This window comes from Nipponia nippon, unplaced genomic scaffold (assembly GCF_047370975.1).
Source record: "Nipponia nippon isolate SJK-2023a ecotype South Korea unplaced genomic scaffold, ASM4737097v1 scaffold_15, whole genome shotgun sequence".
NCBI classification, from domain to species: Eukaryota; Metazoa; Chordata; class Aves; order Pelecaniformes; family Threskiornithidae; genus Nipponia; species Nipponia nippon.
In genome coordinates this window covers 863,053-881,005 of record NW_028262331.1, presented here as the reverse complement: position 1 = coordinate 881,005, position 17,953 = coordinate 863,053, and the positions used below count along the sequence as shown (strand labels likewise).

At 50.9% G+C, this 17,953-nt stretch overlaps 1 protein-coding gene across 5 annotated transcripts in view; it reads left to right on the top strand.

The window, feature by feature from the left end:
• MTMR4 (myotubularin related protein 4) overlaps nt 1-15,607 on the top strand; it is a 58,586-nt gene extending 42,979 nt beyond the window's left edge. For all 5 annotated transcript variants that reach the window (XM_087751752.1, XM_009464804.2, XM_087751751.1 and 2 more), the window contains 12 exons: nt 732-845; nt 6,614-6,810; nt 7,075-7,203; nt 7,513-7,624; nt 8,078-8,273; nt 8,764-8,949; nt 10,022-10,192; nt 10,315-10,469; nt 10,837-12,082; nt 12,469-12,579; nt 12,834-12,922; nt 13,333-15,607. In XM_087751752.1, coding sequence (XP_087607878.1) covers nt 732-845; nt 6,614-6,810; nt 7,075-7,203; nt 7,513-7,624; nt 8,078-8,273; nt 8,764-8,949; nt 10,022-10,192; nt 10,315-10,469; nt 10,837-12,082; nt 12,469-12,579; nt 12,834-12,922; nt 13,333-13,510 — 2,884 coding nt within the window. In that variant the 3' untranslated portion in view covers nt 13,511-15,607. The remainder of the gene's footprint in view (nt 1-731; nt 846-6,613; nt 6,811-7,074; nt 7,204-7,512; nt 7,625-8,077; nt 8,274-8,763; nt 8,950-10,021; nt 10,193-10,314; nt 10,470-10,836; nt 12,083-12,468; nt 12,580-12,833; nt 12,923-13,332) is intronic.
• The last annotated feature ends 2,346 nt before the right edge of the window (nt 15,608-17,953 follow it).

Sequence of the window (17,953 nt, the reverse complement as noted above, 5' to 3'; positions counted from 1 at the left end):
CTGCAGCTCTGCTCCTTGAAGAGTTGGCTGCCCCCCGCTATTAGCGGTGCCCGCTATGAGTTTCTTCCCCAGGGGACCAGGTTGGCAGGGACTCGCCCATCACATTCCTCTCACGCTGGCCTGTGTTCAGATGTGTATTAGGAATCTGATTTCTGGCACCCCACCAAACGAGATATTCTTTTAGATTTCCCTCATGTCATTTTATTATAGCATACACCAAATCACCGTTGCCATCTCTCTGGGCAGAGTTATGTCTTCCTTGCAGAGAAATGCGTAAAGCTTATCAGGGGTGACCTGTTTTCTGCAAGGCAGAAGGTGGCCGATCATCGTTTACCAGACGCTCTGTGTGTTTCTGGGTTTGCGAGCGCTGCACGAAAACCAAAACCCCACATAAATTAATGACTGTTCCCCTAAACCCTCATGAATTCTTAAATCCAGAGGATATTCCAAAGGCATCCTTGGGAAGTACTGGGGTACTTAGTATGGGCCCAGAGGCGAGTCCTGAGGTGAAAGGAGGTTGTCTTCTCTCACCTCATTCCTGATAGCATTTTTTGGGTCGCTTTTCCCATGTTGAGACTGTACTGAGACAGATATGAAGAGGAAGAGCCAAAGTCCTGCATGCTGAGTTTGGGGAAATGGGAGCTGCTCCTGCCCTCTCTTTGCAGAGCTTCTCTGGTGCAGATTTTTGATTGCCAAGTCCTCATCTTGCTGTCGTGCTTTCTTTTTTCCAGGCTTTGTTCCAGTTATCCCCAGAAGCTGCTGGTCCCTGTCTGGATCACCGATAAGGAGCTAGAGAATGTGGCTTCGTTTAGATCGTGGAAAAGGATCCCTGTGGTGGTGTACAGGTAAACACAAAACCAAAGCAGTGCTCTCCCCGACACCCGCACCAGCTGCCCTTTTCCTCGTAGCCTTGTGCAGGGCGAAGCCGGGTTGGCAGAGCGCGCGTACGGTGCTGCGGAGCAAGGCGCGACAGCGATAGCTGCGTCCCGGTCCTCGCGCTGCATATTCCTTTTGCCTCCCACCTGAAAACATGCCCCTGCCGGGATTCCTCCTCCTCCCAGCACACACGTCAGCCTCTCCGGGCGCTCGGTCTGCGATGGCAGCACAGGGTGTTCTCCAGAAGGGAGAAACAACGTTCCAGCGACTGTTGTTTCTTTCCTGCTTTCGGTTAGATCTGAAGATGTGGGTGACTCTCCCCCTATGGGAGATGCAGCAAGAACACTGTGTCGAATTCAGGTTTTCTTTCTTTTGAGTTTCAAAACTTTTTCACAGATTGGTACTTGCCTAGCTGCTGCTTTGGAAAGCAGTCTTGGCCAGAAGAAGCCTGCTGTGTGGCCCTGCTCTCACCTAGGGATTCAGGCCTGGGTGTAAATTTTAATACCCAAGTGCAAATCACTTCTGTTTTGACCGAGTTCTGAGAGTTTGACAACATCTAGGTAACAGAATGAAATGTTTGCCTGTGGCTGAAGGTTGTTGAATCAATAGCTGGTAAATATACAGAGGACCTGCTCCCTGGTCAGCCTCCCGAAAATACTCTAGAGAGGGGGATGCGGGAGGCTAGGCAGCAAATTAAGCAGGGCTTTTCAGGGTAGGGTTTCTCATCAAAAATGTCTGCTAGGAGACCAACGTGTTTGAAACTAACAGGAGACTGGTTGAATAGGTGCACCCAGTCAGCGTGCATGTTTTAACGTACATGATGGTTTCGAGCCTTAGACTCTGTGTTAGCAATTACTAAAACCAAATATAAAAAGCTTTGAAAATAACAGAGCTGCACAACAAAGGACAACCCTGGGAAGTACAAAAGCCAAGGAAATAAAACCGGTGAATTTACACGTCCCTTAATTCTACGTCTTCATGTTACGCGGTTTGCTGTTAGACGGTGGCAGAACGCAGTGTATTACTTCTTCTAGAAGAACTAATTTCTACAGCAGAGTAATAATGAGCGCTGCTTATTGTATGGAGCCTTGCCCTCTTTGTAGCCAAGTCAGCTAAGAAGTTAATTGTATTTGTGATTACTTTAGCTAAAAATGGCCTGGCACTGGAGACTGGCCCAGTGTGCCTCCCCACCCGAGGGCAAAGCCACGTCTTTTTGCTACTCTAACAATTATTTTGTTCCTCGCGTTACTGCAATGGTACCCAGTAATTTAGAAGCTGAGCTGCAACCCTTTGCAGCCTGGGATCAGATTAGAAGATGCTGACAAGCGATGTTACAAGATGGGACAAGTGCTTGCCCATATGCGTATCTCATTTTCACGCGCTCTTTAGTCTTTGCCCTCAAGATTGAAGTCGTTTGGCCAGGAGGGTCCGTGAGGGCTGTGGCTGTTTCTGGAGCGCCTTGTGCTGTATGGAAGGGAAGAAAGGCAAAGCCTCATGCTCAGCTCCTCCTCATCCCTCCTAGTTCAGGAGAGAGTGGATAAGTGGGCTCAGGTGCGTGCATCCCAGGGACTCAGTAACCACAGGACTGTTTGGTAGCCTTCGGAGCTCTTGGAGAACAAGGCTGAATTCATTAGGTCCCAGTCAGATCTGTAAAATGTGACGCTAAAGGTACCACATTATCAGTTTTCTTACAAAAAAAGTATAATTTAGCTGTTAAGCAAAGCAGAAATTCAGGTCTCCATCTCTGAGTCCTCAGTGGAGACGCTCAGTAGAGATGCAGGAGCCTCCAAGCAAAATTCCCTTTTAAAACAACGCAAAGGATGCAATTAATTATTTAGCTCACTACAGAGGCAGGCAGGCATTGCATGGCAGCCGCTCCTCGTTATTACTCTCTGTCTGCACAGCCACCTTCAGAAGACCTTGGGACTATGGTAGCAGGAGAGCTCCTCACAGATGCTCAGCATCACCTTTGCCCGCGTTCGTGCTGCAGCGAAGCAGCAGGCAAACAGCGGACGCCGCTGCAGCCCCACGGCTGAGCGCTCGGTCTCAGGCTTTCAGATCACACCAGAGCGAGCCAGGAGCTTAACCCAGAGACTCGGGAAATGAAAGCACTTGCATACGTGCATCTCGGTTGGGAACCTTGAGGTGACAGCTCTGTAAACCCTCTCTCAGCTCTTTCTTATGTGTTAAGCTAAGCTACTTGACTTGGCATTGTGGATGAGCACTCTTATGGCCAGAAAATACCAGAGAGGGGACTTGGGAGATATTAGCTGATGCTTTCTGGATGATTGCTATGGGTTAAATGACATGTACTAACAACATCGGATGTGCTCTAGCCTTGTGCTCCGAATGAATCTGGGAGTAAAAGCTCAACTGATAAACTACAAAGGCACCTCAGACTCCAGCTTTGGATTCTGAAAGGGTTTCAAGTCATTAAGACCGAACTGAACATCCCTAAGAAATAATTCTGTCCACCTAAGTTAAAACATTATGGCACCTTCTGCCATTCCAGTTTCAAGAAAAGAGCTTTTTTTCTTTGAAGAAAACCTCCACAAAAATCCCAGTAAGAAAAGACCTGAAATGCTTCATGGGCTCGTGCTAGGGAGATCAGCGAGGGAATGCAGCGTCAAGCTACGGCTGCTCCCCTGACCTGGGAAGCGCACTGCAACCTCAGTTGTGGTTTTCGTTCGTCCGCTGGCACCTGCTGCGCTTTCTGCTTGCTGATGAGTTCATGCTCATCGATGCTGACCGTATTTCCTTGTGTTTATTGGCACATCATTGTGTCTCTTGAAATTGGCTCCCTCAAGGCCATCCTCTGCCCAGCGTTTGTTACCGTGCTGAGAGGTTTGTGCTACCAAGAAGTTTTCTGAATTTAATATGACTCTTTGGCAATGTTTTTAGTATTACATTAAGCAGGCTACCACTGACTTCAAGCGGCCTACGTAGCTCTACTCTCTTTCTACCCTCTGCACCCCAAAGCAGTGCCATCACATCCAAGCAGCCGGCTCAAAACGTGCTCAGGCGCTGGCTGGGAAAGTGCTGATTGGCACAGGCCAAAAACTGTGGGTGTGCTAACAAACAAGCTTGGATGATCACAGGCCGGCGCTTAAGTCCACACCTTGGCTCTGTTTCATTTACTAGTATAAACAAAGCCTTTGCTGCTGTCTGTGTTAACCATCCTTGAGTGATCCTGAAGACAGGAATAGAGCTCCTGGGAGTGACTGCTCTGTAAGCCACCTCGCAAAACAAACCAGCAGCAGAGGAGGGCACTGAAAGAAAAAGGACCTCGCAGTATTGTGGCTTAGCTGAACACGCGGAAGTCTCCGGTTTAAAGTCTTCATCAGTATTATCTATGAGATGTCATTAACGGTAGTACATCTTTGGTGTTGATTTGATAAGTTGCCTCAGGAGAATAAGGGGACCTTGTCTTTGAGAAGGAAAAACATTCCTGCAAACTGCAGTAGCTGCTGGTGAGATACTGTGCACCGCTGTTAGGAGGAGGTCAAAGCCTCGACGCATTTTGCTGCCTTACAGCAAATATCATGAACAGGCACTGTCATCCTCTGTGGAGCAGCAGAGCCCCTCATAGGGGGCCGGCATGAGAGAGAGATGCCTTCAAGGGTGCTTCTACCACCTCACTGGCAGCTGAGCAGCCTTTGGGTGGTGGGTGGAGGCTTGTGCTCGTGCGCTTTGGGATCTAGAGCGTTATGTCCCCTCCTTTGCCACCACCGCAACTTTTTCAGAGGCGTTGACCTACAAACAAAAAAATACTACGTGGATGTGGTTTGTCAGGTGCTTTATCTGCATCTTTGGTCTTACTCCAGCTGATCTTCAGAGAGGTGCTGCATGCGGGGTGGCGGGGTGGGGAGGCGCAGGCACTGGTGGTGTGAAGAACGGAGGTGCAGGGCTGTCCAGTTTCTTACCCTGTGTCCAAGAAGGGCCAGGCACCAGGGGCAGCGTCTCAGGGAAGTGTAACAAATGGGACAGCTATGCAGGTGTTCTTTCCTGGCACATCTTTGGAGCGGCCGGTGTCCTAGATTTCCTACAACAGATATTCAGGAGAATGTGTGGCTGTGTTTCACGGTGGCTTGGTGGACCTACCTTCCATCCCTTCAATGCCTTTTGGAACCAACTTACCCTACATTGCGCTGTGGCAGTGAGTCCGCTGTCTGTTCTGTTTGTTGTCCAAAAAATACTTCTCGTTTTTCTTAAACGTATGGCATGACCGTTCCAGCGCTTGTTTGTTTTTCTATTGGGGAAAAATAAGACCAATCTTCCAAACTCACTTTTTTGTATCTTTCATCACCTTTTATGCCTCTCATCCGTACTTGTCCTTCTCTCATGGTGGGGCGTTGTTTCCTACTTAAGTTGTCCCTATAGCGAAGCTCTGCTGTACCTCTGATTGTCCTCGCCACCCTTCTCCGGAGGTGTGAGTACTACATTATCCTGTTCGAGATTAGTGAGAAATTTGTGTCATTTTGAAGACACGTAAGGTGCCATAATATTTTCTGTCTTCATCTTTTCCAAATTGCTGCTATCACATTCTTAACCTTTTTGCTTCTCTTGAGCATTGAGCTGAGGCTTTTTGAGAGCTCCACAGTGACTTCAAAGTGTTTGAGATTTGGCTGCTGATTTGTACTGAACTGCTTCATGTCATAGCTGGGGTTACGTTTTGATCATCTGTACATACTTTTCATTTATTAATACTAAATTTCATACTCTATTTTTATCACCCAGTATCACGAGACCCTTTGCAACGTTTTCCAGACAGCCATAGACTCTCCTGGATAATTCTATATCACCAGCAACTTTGTCACCTAATCGTCCGTTCCCTTTCCAGGCCATTTATGAATGACTTGACTGGTGTGTTCATGTGAAAAATGAACGCTTCTTCCTTCTGCCAGGCGTCAATAAGCAACAGCCAGGGTAGGGCTCACGTTTTAGGGGTTGTTAATAAACACCGGCTCTGGCCTCCACCCAGGAACTCACCAGTCTGATGCTGTGTGAGCGAATCTTTTGAACTTACAAGTGATAAATGAAATGGTTTAACAACCGGTACGTACTTTAAGGGGAAAAAAAAAAAAAGAGAATGGGAGAACAGAACGGTATTAAAATAAATAACTATTACTTTCCCAAAGTACAACCATAATTGTTTAGTTTTCCTCTCTGGTTTAATATATAAATATTGACGTATCTATATACAATATTATATACTTATAGATAACAATGTATATTTATATATTATTGTAAATAAAAATATAAAAATAGCTTAACAGAGTAATGGCTAGAGCAGCTGGCAGCTTCCCCCCTGCTGCAGAGGCTCCTCAGTCGTGTCAGCAGTAGTGGAGTCCCAGGGCACAGCGTCGACCCTCGTGGCGAGGCCCCATGAGCTGCAGCTGACCCCGGAGCTGCCGCCGTCCGCTGGCACCGGCTGTTGGCGACAGCCGCTCCTGCAGGCGCCGCAGCGACCCACTCCTCTGCAATCTCGGCTTGCCCGCTGTTCCAGCTCCAGTCACCGCTCCTGTGCTCGTGACAGCCTCTGTGTTGCTGCTTTTGTTATGAAGAATGGATATCTGAAACGCCCTGTCCCGTTTCACTGCTTGAACGCAAGAGCAAACGCAGTGGATAAAGCAGCGAGGAGGGTTGCGCGGGTGCTGACCGTATGTAGGCGAAGTTTGCTGGGGTTGCTCCTCGCCTCTCCAGGGAGGCTTCACGAGGGCTCTCGCTTCCTTTGCAGACATGTGCGCAACGGGGCGGTGATCGCACGCTGCAGCCAGCCTGAAATCAGCTGGTGGGGCTGGCGAAATGCTGACGACGAGTATCTTGTGACATCTATTGCCAAAGCCTGTGCCTTGAACCCTGGAGTAAAGGCATCCGGTGGCGTGCCGCACAACGGGAGCAGCGACGGCAGCGAGGCCTGCGATACCGACTTCGGTGAGACAGCTTACTTCCCTCCGCTCTCTCCTAAACGTGTGAATTATTCAGTGCTTCCTACACCTAAATGTGGCTGCCAACAGGGCTGTTGCAATGCAAGGTTTAAGCCCGATATCCAGATGGATCATCTGGGCCCTCTCGCGCCTTGACTGCAGCGTGTGGGAGAGGTCTCTGGGCTTGTTCGCGGCCAGCATTGGGCGGCACTGGGGGCCTGTCGCAGGAGGGAGCGAGGTGCCGGGAACTCAGTCCGTGCTGTCTCTGCAGACTCGTCCCTGACCGCGTGTTCAGGCGTGGAGAACGCAGGAACTCCTCAGAAGCTGCTGATTCTTGATGCCAGGTCCTACACGGCGGCTGTGGCCAACAGAGCGAAGGGAGGCGGCTGCGAATGTGAAGGTACGGGGGGGCTAAGCCCATCCCAGAACATCTTCCTCTTGGACTTGCTTTGTTGAGTGCGTCCTAGAGCGCAGCTGGGGCTCGGGTCGGCATATTGGTACTCAATCTGTGGAAGCATGTTCCCCTTCTCGCTCGTGCAAAGTCCGTTATTCCAGATAAATCGCTGCTGGCCCGCAAGGCTTCTGTAGAAAAACTGCCTATCTGGAGCCCAGAAACGGTGCTGTGCGGGACAGCTAAACTAGGCGTGTGGAGGCAGTTGCTGCAGTGGCAGCAGCTCTCTCAGAATGTTTCTGTCTCTGTTCTGTTCAGAGTATTACCCAAACTGTGAAGTCGTGTTCATGGGAATGGCCAACATCCACTCCATCCGGAACAGTTTCCAGTATCTGCGTGCTGTCTGCAGTCAGGTGCCAGACCCCAGCAAGTACGTGACTGTTCTCCGGCTGAGTCTGACGCCCTATCTGTCAGTGTCCTGGGGGTTTTCCCTCCCTTTTCCTTTTTCCTATCCCAGGTTTCTACCTCAGAAAACGGAGGGATAGGAAAGCGCTCACAGTGCTTGAATGCTGCTTATTTTGATCCCTGGTAATCCAGGAGGGATTGCAGCACTGCCTCAGTGTCACTTGGCTGTATGTGTCCTCTGAGGGTTTCTAAAAGGTAGCTGTATCTGGGAAAAATTGATATCAGGGGTTGGATTCTTTGCACTTATTCCCAGGCTGGCTGGCTCCTCTTGAACATGTTTTAGAAAAGACTGATTTTTCACTGAGGACTCCAAAAAGACTTAGTTTAAAATATATCTTTTTTTTTTTTTATGTGTGTGTGTGTGTCCCCTCACTGGAGAGCTAAGCAGCAATTTTCTTGCTTTTTGCACACCTTCTAGCTGGCTTTCAGCCCTAGAGAGTACCAAGTGGCTGCAGCACCTTTCTGTCATGCTGAAGGCAGCAGTGCTGGTCTCCAGTGCGGTTGACAGAGAAGGGCGTCCAGTGCTGGTTCATTGCTCAGACGGCTGGGACAGGACTCCGCAGATTGTAGCACTGGCAAAGATTCTTCTGGACCCTTACTACAGGACCATGGAGGTATGAGTTGTGCTGTGCTGCTATTTCGTGTCTCTTAAAAGGCAGCTTTTATCTCAGAGGCTCCGGAGAAAGGAGCAGGATTGCATTTGGCAATGAGCTTAGTGGCATTTCAGAGCTGCTGTTGTGGGTGCTGGGTTTTTCCATGTTCTCTTCCTGCCTGTTTTCGGTGAGCTGTCCCTCGCTCCTCTGCCCATTGGTGAAGTACTGTGGTAAATAACCTCTTGTGTTCAATATTCACCTGCTTCCCTCCTCTTAATTGTGCATATTCTTGTTTATTATATGGAAATAACAGCTGTTAGTTTGTCTTAGGAAGCCTCTGACGGTCAGGCAGCTTTGCTCCCAAACCGAGCACCGGGGCAGCTCCTTTCCAGCCCTTCCAAAGTCCTGAGTTTGCCTGGCGCTGCTGGCAGACGGGGCTTGCCTCATCCTGCTACAGGCCCACATCAAAGTGTCTGTAGTTAAGTTTTTTTTTTTTTTCTTTTATTCGCAGGGCTTCCAGGTGCTTGTTGAATCGGATTGGCTGGATTTTGGTCACAAGTTTGGTGATCGCTGCGGTCATCAGGAGAAGGTGGAAGATCAGAACGAGCAGTGCCCAGTTTTTCTCCAGTGGCTGGATGCTGTTCATCAGCTTCTGAAGCAATTTCCTTGCCTCTTTGAATTTAACGAAGCTTTTTTGGTAAGAAATATGCATGCAAACATCTCTTTATCCCTTGCCAGATGTGAGCAGAGGCCGAGGGAAAGCCATGATATTTTACAGTGTTGTAGTTGAAAGAAAACAAAAATTGAATTATTGAAGAATGGGAAAGTGTCTGGAGTAGCGCTTGGGCTCTCCGCTGGCATTCCTGACACACCTGCACTGCGTGGGTCCAGCCCTGCCCTTCAGTTGTGGTATTTTGACCTGGTTCTGTACGTGTGCTGCTTCTGCCGGCCCCTGTTCAGCTGCTCGCAATTTCCTCCTCCTCCTCCTCGCAGCGGGTGCTGCAGGCTCGGGGTACCTAGCAGATTGCACAGCAATGAAGGATTTATATTCTCTGGTGTCTTTGAGCCGCTTCTTCTCCAGGTCCCTTTCTAGCCCAGTGAATTCAGCTGCCATCAGCAGCACTGTTTTGATTAAAAGCCTGATTTGCTTATCTTGAAGCAATATGAGTCTGGAACATTTAAAAATAATAAGTTAGGGAAACGATAGCTGTTAATCTTTGTCTTACGAGATAATACAGGTTAGGGTTATAGAGGGATGGGTATGGTATCAGTTGACGGTTGCTTTCACTTTCATAGAATCATAGAATCGTTAAGGTTGGAAAAGACCCTTGAGATCATTGAGTCCAACCGTTAACCTGTCACTGCCAAGCCCACCTCTAAACCATGTCCTCGAGCACCACGTCTGCCCGGCTTTTAAATACCCCCAGGGATGGAGACTCAACCCCTGCCCTGGGCAGCCTGTGCCAGGGCCTGACAGCCCTTTCGGTGAAGAAGTTTTTCCTAATATCCAACCTAAACCTCCCCTGGCGCAGCTTGAGGCCGTTTTCTCTCATCCTAAATCTTTAGGACTTGCCAATTAAATCACTTTAATCTGAGTGATTCCTGTCGCTGTTCCCTGTCCTGCCCTGTGCGGCAGAGGACAGCAGCAGGGTCACCGGCTGGGTAGGGGGTGCATGTGCCATCCTGGCGGAGTGGGAGGCGTTTCCCCTGTAGACGGGAGACGCCATTTCCCAACGGCCCTGACAATTGTTCCCCTTCTGATGCTGTAGGTGAAGCTGGTGCAGCACACGTATTCCTGCCTCTATGGGACCTTCCTTGGGAACAGCCCCTGCGAGCGAGAGATGCACAACATCTACAAGCGTACCTGCTCCGTCTGGTCCCTCCTGCGGGCTGGCAATAAGAACTTCCACAATCTTCTTTATATGCCAGGGTCCGAGCAGGTCAGTAGAGCTCCTGGCCCAGCTTTCCAGGCTCGCCGCCTGCCAAGCACCAGGGACTGCGCGGGGAGAGACTGGAGGGGTTTCCTTTTGCGTTCGTCTCTGACCATAAGCGGTTGTCGCAGGTGCTGCATCCAGTGTGCCACGTGCGAGCGCTGCACGTCTGGACAGCGGTGTATCTCCCGGCTTCCTCGCCACATCCCCTGGGACAGGATGATATGGACATTTACCTGCCCCCTGGATCTCAGAGCCAGGAGTTCAGCGGCAGATGTTTGGACAGGTGAGAGCCTCAGTGCCCCAGTCCCAGGTTGCCTCCTGCCCACAGGCCTTCTTTCCCTCCTTGCTCGTTGTAGTTCCTCTGGTTTACCTGTTGTTCTCGCCTTTCCTGTGGAGAGTGAGAGCTCTGTAGCATTGTCCCAGCCACTCGGAGACGAACGTGCACAGCTCCCTGCCGCACCTAGCGAGGCAGACTGCGGAGGCCAGGCTGCGGTGTTGTGTCTTTCAGCTCACGCTGCTGCACCGCCCCTCCCCACCCACCCCATGAGCCGTAATTAGGAACATTTCCCATCCCTCATCTCAGTTTTGACTGAAATGAGGGAAGTTTCAGGAGGGTTTTTTGTGAGATTTGCTTTGCTTTTGGGTTCTAGATTACCAAAGACAAGATCTATGGATGACCTGCTCTCCGCCTGCGACTCCAGCAGCCCACTGACCCGCACGTCTAGCGATCCGAACCTGAATAACCACTGTCAGGAAGTCCGGGTGGGCCTGGAAGCCCGGCATGCCGCTGCTGAGGGAGCCGAGCTGCACTTGGGTGAAAGCAGCGCGGTGGCCGCAGGAGAGACGCGGCAGGCGGACGAGCAAGAGGAAGACGCTCCCCTGCAAGCCAACAGCGCTTGTAGCAGCCGTGCTGAGCACGAAGGGCAGAGCAAGCAACTGAGCAGCTGGGCTTCTGTGCCAGGAAGCAGTGTCGCTCTGGAGGCAGAAAAGGGAAATGGAACATACACGGAGGAACTGGATGGCACGTGTCCAGCTCCAGATCCTTCCGGACAGGAAAATGTTGACAGGGTTTCCACCGGTTCTGGCAAGCAGCTAGAAACCGATCCACAGGAACCTTTGAAGGCTACTGGCATGGTGGCCAACGGAGGAGGCTGCCCCAAGAGAAACACCACCTGCCAAGACATTCCCAGCCAGGAGTCCCTGGGACCAAGCGCCCCGTGTCAGGACATCCCAGGCCCTGCCCCGGGCACCCCCTGCCTGGATGAAGATAACGGCAAAGGCGATGCTGGAAGGAGTGTGCCCTGCGAGGAGCCTGGCCGGCTGGGGAGAGTCCCGCTAGAGCAATGGCGCAAGCCCATTTCCCAGAGCCAAAGCAGCGAGTTCTCCTTCCTGGGGTCCAACTGGGACAGTTTTCAAGGAATGGTGACATCGCTCCCCAATGGGGAGCCCGCACCCAGGCACCTCCCCTCCTACGGCTGCTGTAGCAAGAGGTTGAGCAGCAAAGCTCTGCGGGCACCAGGCCTGTGCCTCAGTGGCCAGTGGTCTGCCAGAGAAGGTGCGAAACCCTCAGGCTGCTCTGGCCACGTCGGCACGCATTTTGCGGGCCCTGCAGGGAAGCCTGGCCGCTCGTGGCTACCCTGCCACCTGAAACAAGCGTCTGGTCCCAAGCACGTGCCACCAAAATGTCCTTCTCCTGTGCCTCCTCTCTACCTGGATGATGACGGGCTCCCCTTCCCCACGGACGTGATTCAGCACAGGCTGCGGCAGATCGAGGCCAGCTACAAGCAGGAGGTGGAGCAGCTGCGCAGGCAGGTACGAGAGCTGCAGCTGCGCCTGGACATCCGCCACTTCTGCGCCCCTCCGGCCGAGCCTCCGATGGACTACGAGGATGACTTTGTAAGTAACTGCCTCTAACACCCCAACTCCGGCAGTGCGGCTCCTGGCCAGCGGTGGGCCCTGCACCCTCCGTCACACTGCCCTCCCCAACCCACAGTTCTCACTCTCTTGCTTTTGGAGCGGATGGTTAAGATTGTTGCTGTTTCCTCAGCCTTGTTCCCCGCCTGTCCACGTGCTGTGTCCTCGTGCCACACAGAGGCATCCCTGCTTCTTGAGGGCCAAGCAATGGCTCCTACATGGTCATGAATGCTTCACCTCCTTGTACGGGGAGTTGTGGAGCCACCCACGTGCCCCTCACAAGCACGGAGCGTGCCCGGAGCAGGGAATGCCCTTGTCTCGGCGACTGAGGCAGCTGAGGGGATTTGTGACTTTGTCTCTTTTTGCAGACATGTCTGAAGGAATCGGACGGCAGCGACACTGAGGATTTCTGTTCCGATCATAGCGAAGACTGTTTGTCAGAAGCGAGCTGGGAGCCTGTTGATAAGAAGGAGACTGAGGTATGCGTCCTGTTACGGCAGCAGGAGAGAGAACGTTTCTTTCCTAGCAGCTAACTTTGGTTACAGCAGCAGAGAGCAGCCACCCTTGTCCTTTAACACCTCCTCTGCTGCTGCAGCAGCCGATAGAAGGGGACTTGCGGGATGGGCTCGCTCTGGGCTGGCCCGTTGTGGCCCAAAGCCTGCGCTGGGGTCCTGAGACCTGGTCTGTGGGGCGTTACAAACTGGAAGCTGATGAGGACTGGTGTCTGCCCTAGGTCACGCGGTGGGTTCCAGACCACATGGCCTCGCATTGTTTTAACTGCGATTGTGAATTCTGGCTGGCCAAACGGAGGCATCACTGCAGGTAAACGATACGATCGCTGTAGTTGCACTCTTCTTCTCAGACTGTTTCTCGTGAACCTCACGAAAGGCTGGTCTGCGATGTTCGTTCCCTCTGGCTCCCAGGAGAAAGCTTTAGGTCTTTCCTTTTTTTTGCCAGGCCTCATAAATTCCCTGCAGATTTCCATTCTGCATTGCTCTTGTCTATTTTTCCAAGGCCTTTGATCCTTCTCCTGGATAGTAATTCCCGTTAGTCCCTTTTTAGGGCTAGCCAGTCAGCTTGCCCTGGAGACCACAGCATATACTTTAAGAAACACGTTGACAAGTCATAAGCAAGGCTGGTACTTCGCCCCCGAACCGGATGCTTTGCGCTTGCTGAAGTTGTGCTGTGGTGTTCCCAGCTCTCTTTTCACTGGTTTTCTTGCTCCTTGACAGGAACTGTGGGAACGTGTTTTGTGCTGGTTGCTGCCACCTGAAGTTGCCCATCCCTGACCAGCAGCTGTACGACCCTGTCCTCGTTTGTAACTCCTGTTATGACCACATCCAAGTGTCTCGTGCCAGGGAGCTCATGAGCCAACATCTGAAGAAACCCATCGCCACAGCTTCCAGCTGAATGCCAGCCGAGGAACCTGTCTAAGCCCAGCCTTTCCTCTCGTGGGTTTGAAGGGTGACTCTGCCTCCACTGTAATCGTGAAGGCCGTTGGTGCAACACTTGAACACCGAGCTTGAATGCACTGTCTTCAGCAGTCTTACTATCAGTCTGGAGCAGAGGAGCTCACATGAGGGAGTGTGGTGTGTGTCCCCGCTCTGCTACCGGTGGGCCCGTACATTGTAGTCTGACGACCTAGGGCTAAAGAGGGGATTGCAACCTCTTTCTTTTGTGGGCCAGAAAGCAATGTTTTCACAGATATTGCCTGTGCAAAGTACCCCCAAAGCAATAGAAAGGCATGTTTAGAACCAACCCCCCCCGCAAAGGCAGGCTGCTGTACAAGGAGGAAGAGGGCAGGCTCCAGGTGGTACCGTGTGCTTTGGAAGGGCCTCAGCCTGGAGCAGTTCTGTAGATTCTCTTTCCATGAGTGTGATTTGCGATCAGCTTGGTGAACGAGACTCGTTAGCCGTCACTAATGGAGTGTTCTCTTGTGCGTTGAAGAGAAATTCATTCTGGCTGAAAACGGGCCGAGCAGATTTTGCCCGTTTTCACGCTCCGCTGGGATTGGTGAGCGCTCTTGACTTTGCCCCTGCCCCCCAAGACTGCGGGGAGGTGGGAGATCGGCTTTTTCACTTCTGCTCTGCCCGTCTGCTTTGTCTGCGGTCGTGTCACAACCTGGTGCTAACACGGGAATGGCACCCTGATCCTCTCCTGGCATGGAAACAGAACTCGTGGTCCTGTGTTGCTCCTCCTCCCCTTTTCTGCCCTCAGCTCTCCACTCCCTACTGCTCTTTATCCTGAAAACTTGATACCTTGAGGGTATAGGCCATAATGTGTTGTTTTACCTCCTGGAATGTGCTGTCTGGTGTATGTGAGGGTTTCGGTCCAAATGCTGCTATATATTTCTGTGCACTTAATGTAACCCGAAGAAGGGAGAATGAAGCATCGATACCAAAACGGGGGTGGGGAAGGACACTGGCTGCCGTCGACACTACGGTCTGTGCTTTTCACTTTAGGATGTACAGCCAAGCTACGGTGATAAACGTGACATGTGGCATCTGCTCCGTGGTGGAAACGATCTCTCTGACTTGCCCCAGCGCTACCTGAAATGCCTCTTGAATTTGACTTCTTTTTTGTCTCCTGTACAGCGGTCAGAGTTCAGAGTTGCCAACTTGTAATTGCCTCTCTACTTCTTTAAAGTAGAGAGCAGGAATCCCAACTCATTTGAAGGAAAAGGAACTGGGTTTAGAAAGAAAGAAAGGTTTAGAGAGAAAATGGGCTTGAGGTGGGCTTTTAATCCCTAGGTCCCTCGGGGCGTATCCATCCTGCCTCCTTTCTGAGAAACCTGCAGATGTTAATGAGGAGGAAGAGTTTGAAAGTGGGGCGTTTCTTTGCGGAAATGCAGGTTTTCTTTCCAGCTCAATGAAAATGTCCGATATCCTCCGCACCTCGTGAGCCGAGACTTTGTATGTGGGGGGGAGGACCTGTGAGGACATTCGGTCTACTACCAAGGCAAAGTACTTTACGCTGTCGTGTTCTCCCACGTTTTTGGCTAATGGTTTGTCATCTCCGTCGGAGGGAGTGGAATCATGACCCTTTCCTGCACTTTGATCCGTCAGCCTCTGGTTTTGTCAATCCCAATAGTGCAAACAAAGCTAGCATCATCTGAAGACCCTGTACTTACTTGGACTCTGCTTCTTTTCCGTACTGGGAACAACCAATATGGCTTTGGGAAGAGAAGGCACCTTGCTTCAGATCCTCCCCTGCCTTGTACCTTGCAGTCATTGCCAGACATGGAAGAGTGACCCTTGGGCTGGCAGAAGAAACTGGATTTGCTCCCGTTTTGCACATGTTGGAATGACTGCAAGCAATAAGGAAGCCAGAAACTAGGTACTGCTGGCCCTTCCGTTCAGGCCGTTAGTCCAAACTGCTTTTAGCTCTTGTGAGTTTCAGCGTCACAATGTGCTGGCCAAAAACTCTAAAATCAGTTCGATAGCATTGTGACAAACAAAATGTGCTGTACAACTCAATACAGTCGAAATAAAATCTCTATATTAGTGCTGCTGTGTGTGGATCCGTTCTTTAGTTTGTGGTGAACTCTTCTTGCGCAGCGTTTCCCAGGCTGCTACTTGCTGCTTTTTGCCTTGATTTAAGGTATGTTAGGAGTTTAACGTCCCTTCTCCCAGATAAGAATCAAGGGTAGGACAGAAAGCACGCTGCGCTGTGGTCTTCTACTCGGAGCCCCTCTGCTCTCTTCCAAACCAACCTGCAGCTGCCTGGGGTACCGGCCCCTTCCAGCCTCTCCCGTAAGGAGGGATTTTTCTTTTCCAAGGAGGAGCGGTGAGGCAGGATTCACCAGCTCTTCACAGACATCTTCATACCCCTTCTGCCTGCTGGGCTGTGTGGATGCGCTCCTCTCTGCAGGATGGGGACTGTTGTGCTCAGTCAGCCCGACGTGCCCAGGGTGGTGCAGGTGAGTTATCGTTTGTGGTGGAGCTGGGGAGAACCTTCCAGAAAGCCTGTTCTTAATTCAAAGCATCCAGGGATCTTAAAATGGAGCAGATGCCTGGTTAACTACTCCCACAGCTCAGCATTCATGTCAGACAAGTACTACCTAAACGCTTTGTTGTATTAGAAATGTTAGGAGGAAGACAGCTTGTCGCCTTTAAAAATTAATCATTGCTCCTGGAACAGTCATGCAAAAGAAGGTCGTGTTTGGAGGGAACGTTGCTGAATATTAATCATGAGTGATGTTTTTCCAACGAAGGACGGTCTACTGATTAACTTCCAGGCTCTGGTCTCAACAGTTCCCGTGCCCTCTTGCTCGGCAGTGGAGGGCTGGCTGCTGGGGCTGTCGCAGGGCCCGTTGGCTTCTCGTCACCAGCAGCGTCTCCTTCAGCAGAATTCCCCCTGTGCACTCGCAGCTCAATACAGGCGTTTTGCTGGAGACGCTGATGACTTGTAGTGCCAGGCCGGCCACGCCAGCGAAGGGCACTTAACGCTCATGATTACTGAGCAGGGAACAAAGCATTATCACTTCAAGAATATAAAGCCATAACTTGCCACCACGTTCACCCTGACGTAATCTATATGTGCACTGAAATGTGGCTAAACCTCACACAAAGAGTGAGATCAAAGCCTTCCCCTATCAGCGTGCTAACTGCCGTGGACTCTTTAGCAAATCAACAACCGGAACTGCTTATGATGTGCTATAATATCTCATCGGCCACTGAACAAAATAAACATAGATTTAGGTGTAGCAAGAAGCCAAATCAAGCTCGCGATGGTGTTATTCAGCTGCGAAGCCATCGATAGATAACGCTAAAACTGCAGGGGACGCGAAGAGACAGACGCGTTAGGCCTTGGTTATGAAAGCAGGGAGGAAGGTGAGGCGCGGCCGCCCTGTGAGCGCTGCGCAGGAGGCCCTTTAAAGTCGAGACGCGGGCAAGAAGGCTGCGGGATTTCTGAGGGCGCGTTTGGTGCCTTTCCCTCCGTTCAGTTTTGGGTGTGAGAGCGAAACAGTAGCACGCTTCTCTCCCAAAACGTTAGTGAAAGTGAACTTCGGGTGCTGCCATTTATTTGTGGTACCTTGGCTGTCTCTGCATCTCCTCAGTTAAAACTAATATGCCAAATTGTCCTTAGATAAAAGATGCTGCACGCAGTCTCCAGTATGTTTAAAACAATAATTAAAAAAAAACAGTTGCCCAAAGCAGGACCTGACTTCAGTCTCTCAGAGTTAAGGCCAGTCGTGTGATGCTCTCCCACGTGAGCGTAGTTTTTCCCGAGGTGTTTGTATGAATTTTTCCGTACCCAACGCCCGGTCGGTTCCGAGTCCCTGTGTTCAACCTCGGCGTCGAAAGGCCGGGCGCTGCGCGGAGCGGCCCGCGCCGAGTGGAGTGCTCAGGCCAGATGGCAGCCGCCTGAGGGTAAGCCTTGCCCAGGGGGTAGTTACAAGCTTTGTACGTCCCGGGACAAAATATTCATCAGCGCAACTGCCGCTGCTCTCTTGTGACTGTAAAGTGCTCCCTGTCACCTTCTAATGAAGCAGCATCTTGTTCAAAAACAAGCTAGAAAATTTGATATAGCGGCAAAGAACAATGTATCTTCCCTCATGGTCAGAAATAAATGCAGATCTCATTTATTTGCAGAAAGGCATTTTTTTTTTTTTTTTAATGGCTGCAAAGGCACTCGCCAAAGGCAAGCATTTGGCACCGCTGTGTCAGAAATAAAGGCTAACGTGTGGCTTAACAGATTCAGGATATGCGCTGTGCAGAGCATCTGCTTTTTGAATGCACCGTAAGTAAACTATTTGCTAAAACAGTTACTTCAGGGGTATTGAAGCATCCCAGGCTTGTAACAGGTGAGCACCTGAAGAGGAACGGGTTCAACAGAGTCCACAAAGCCGGA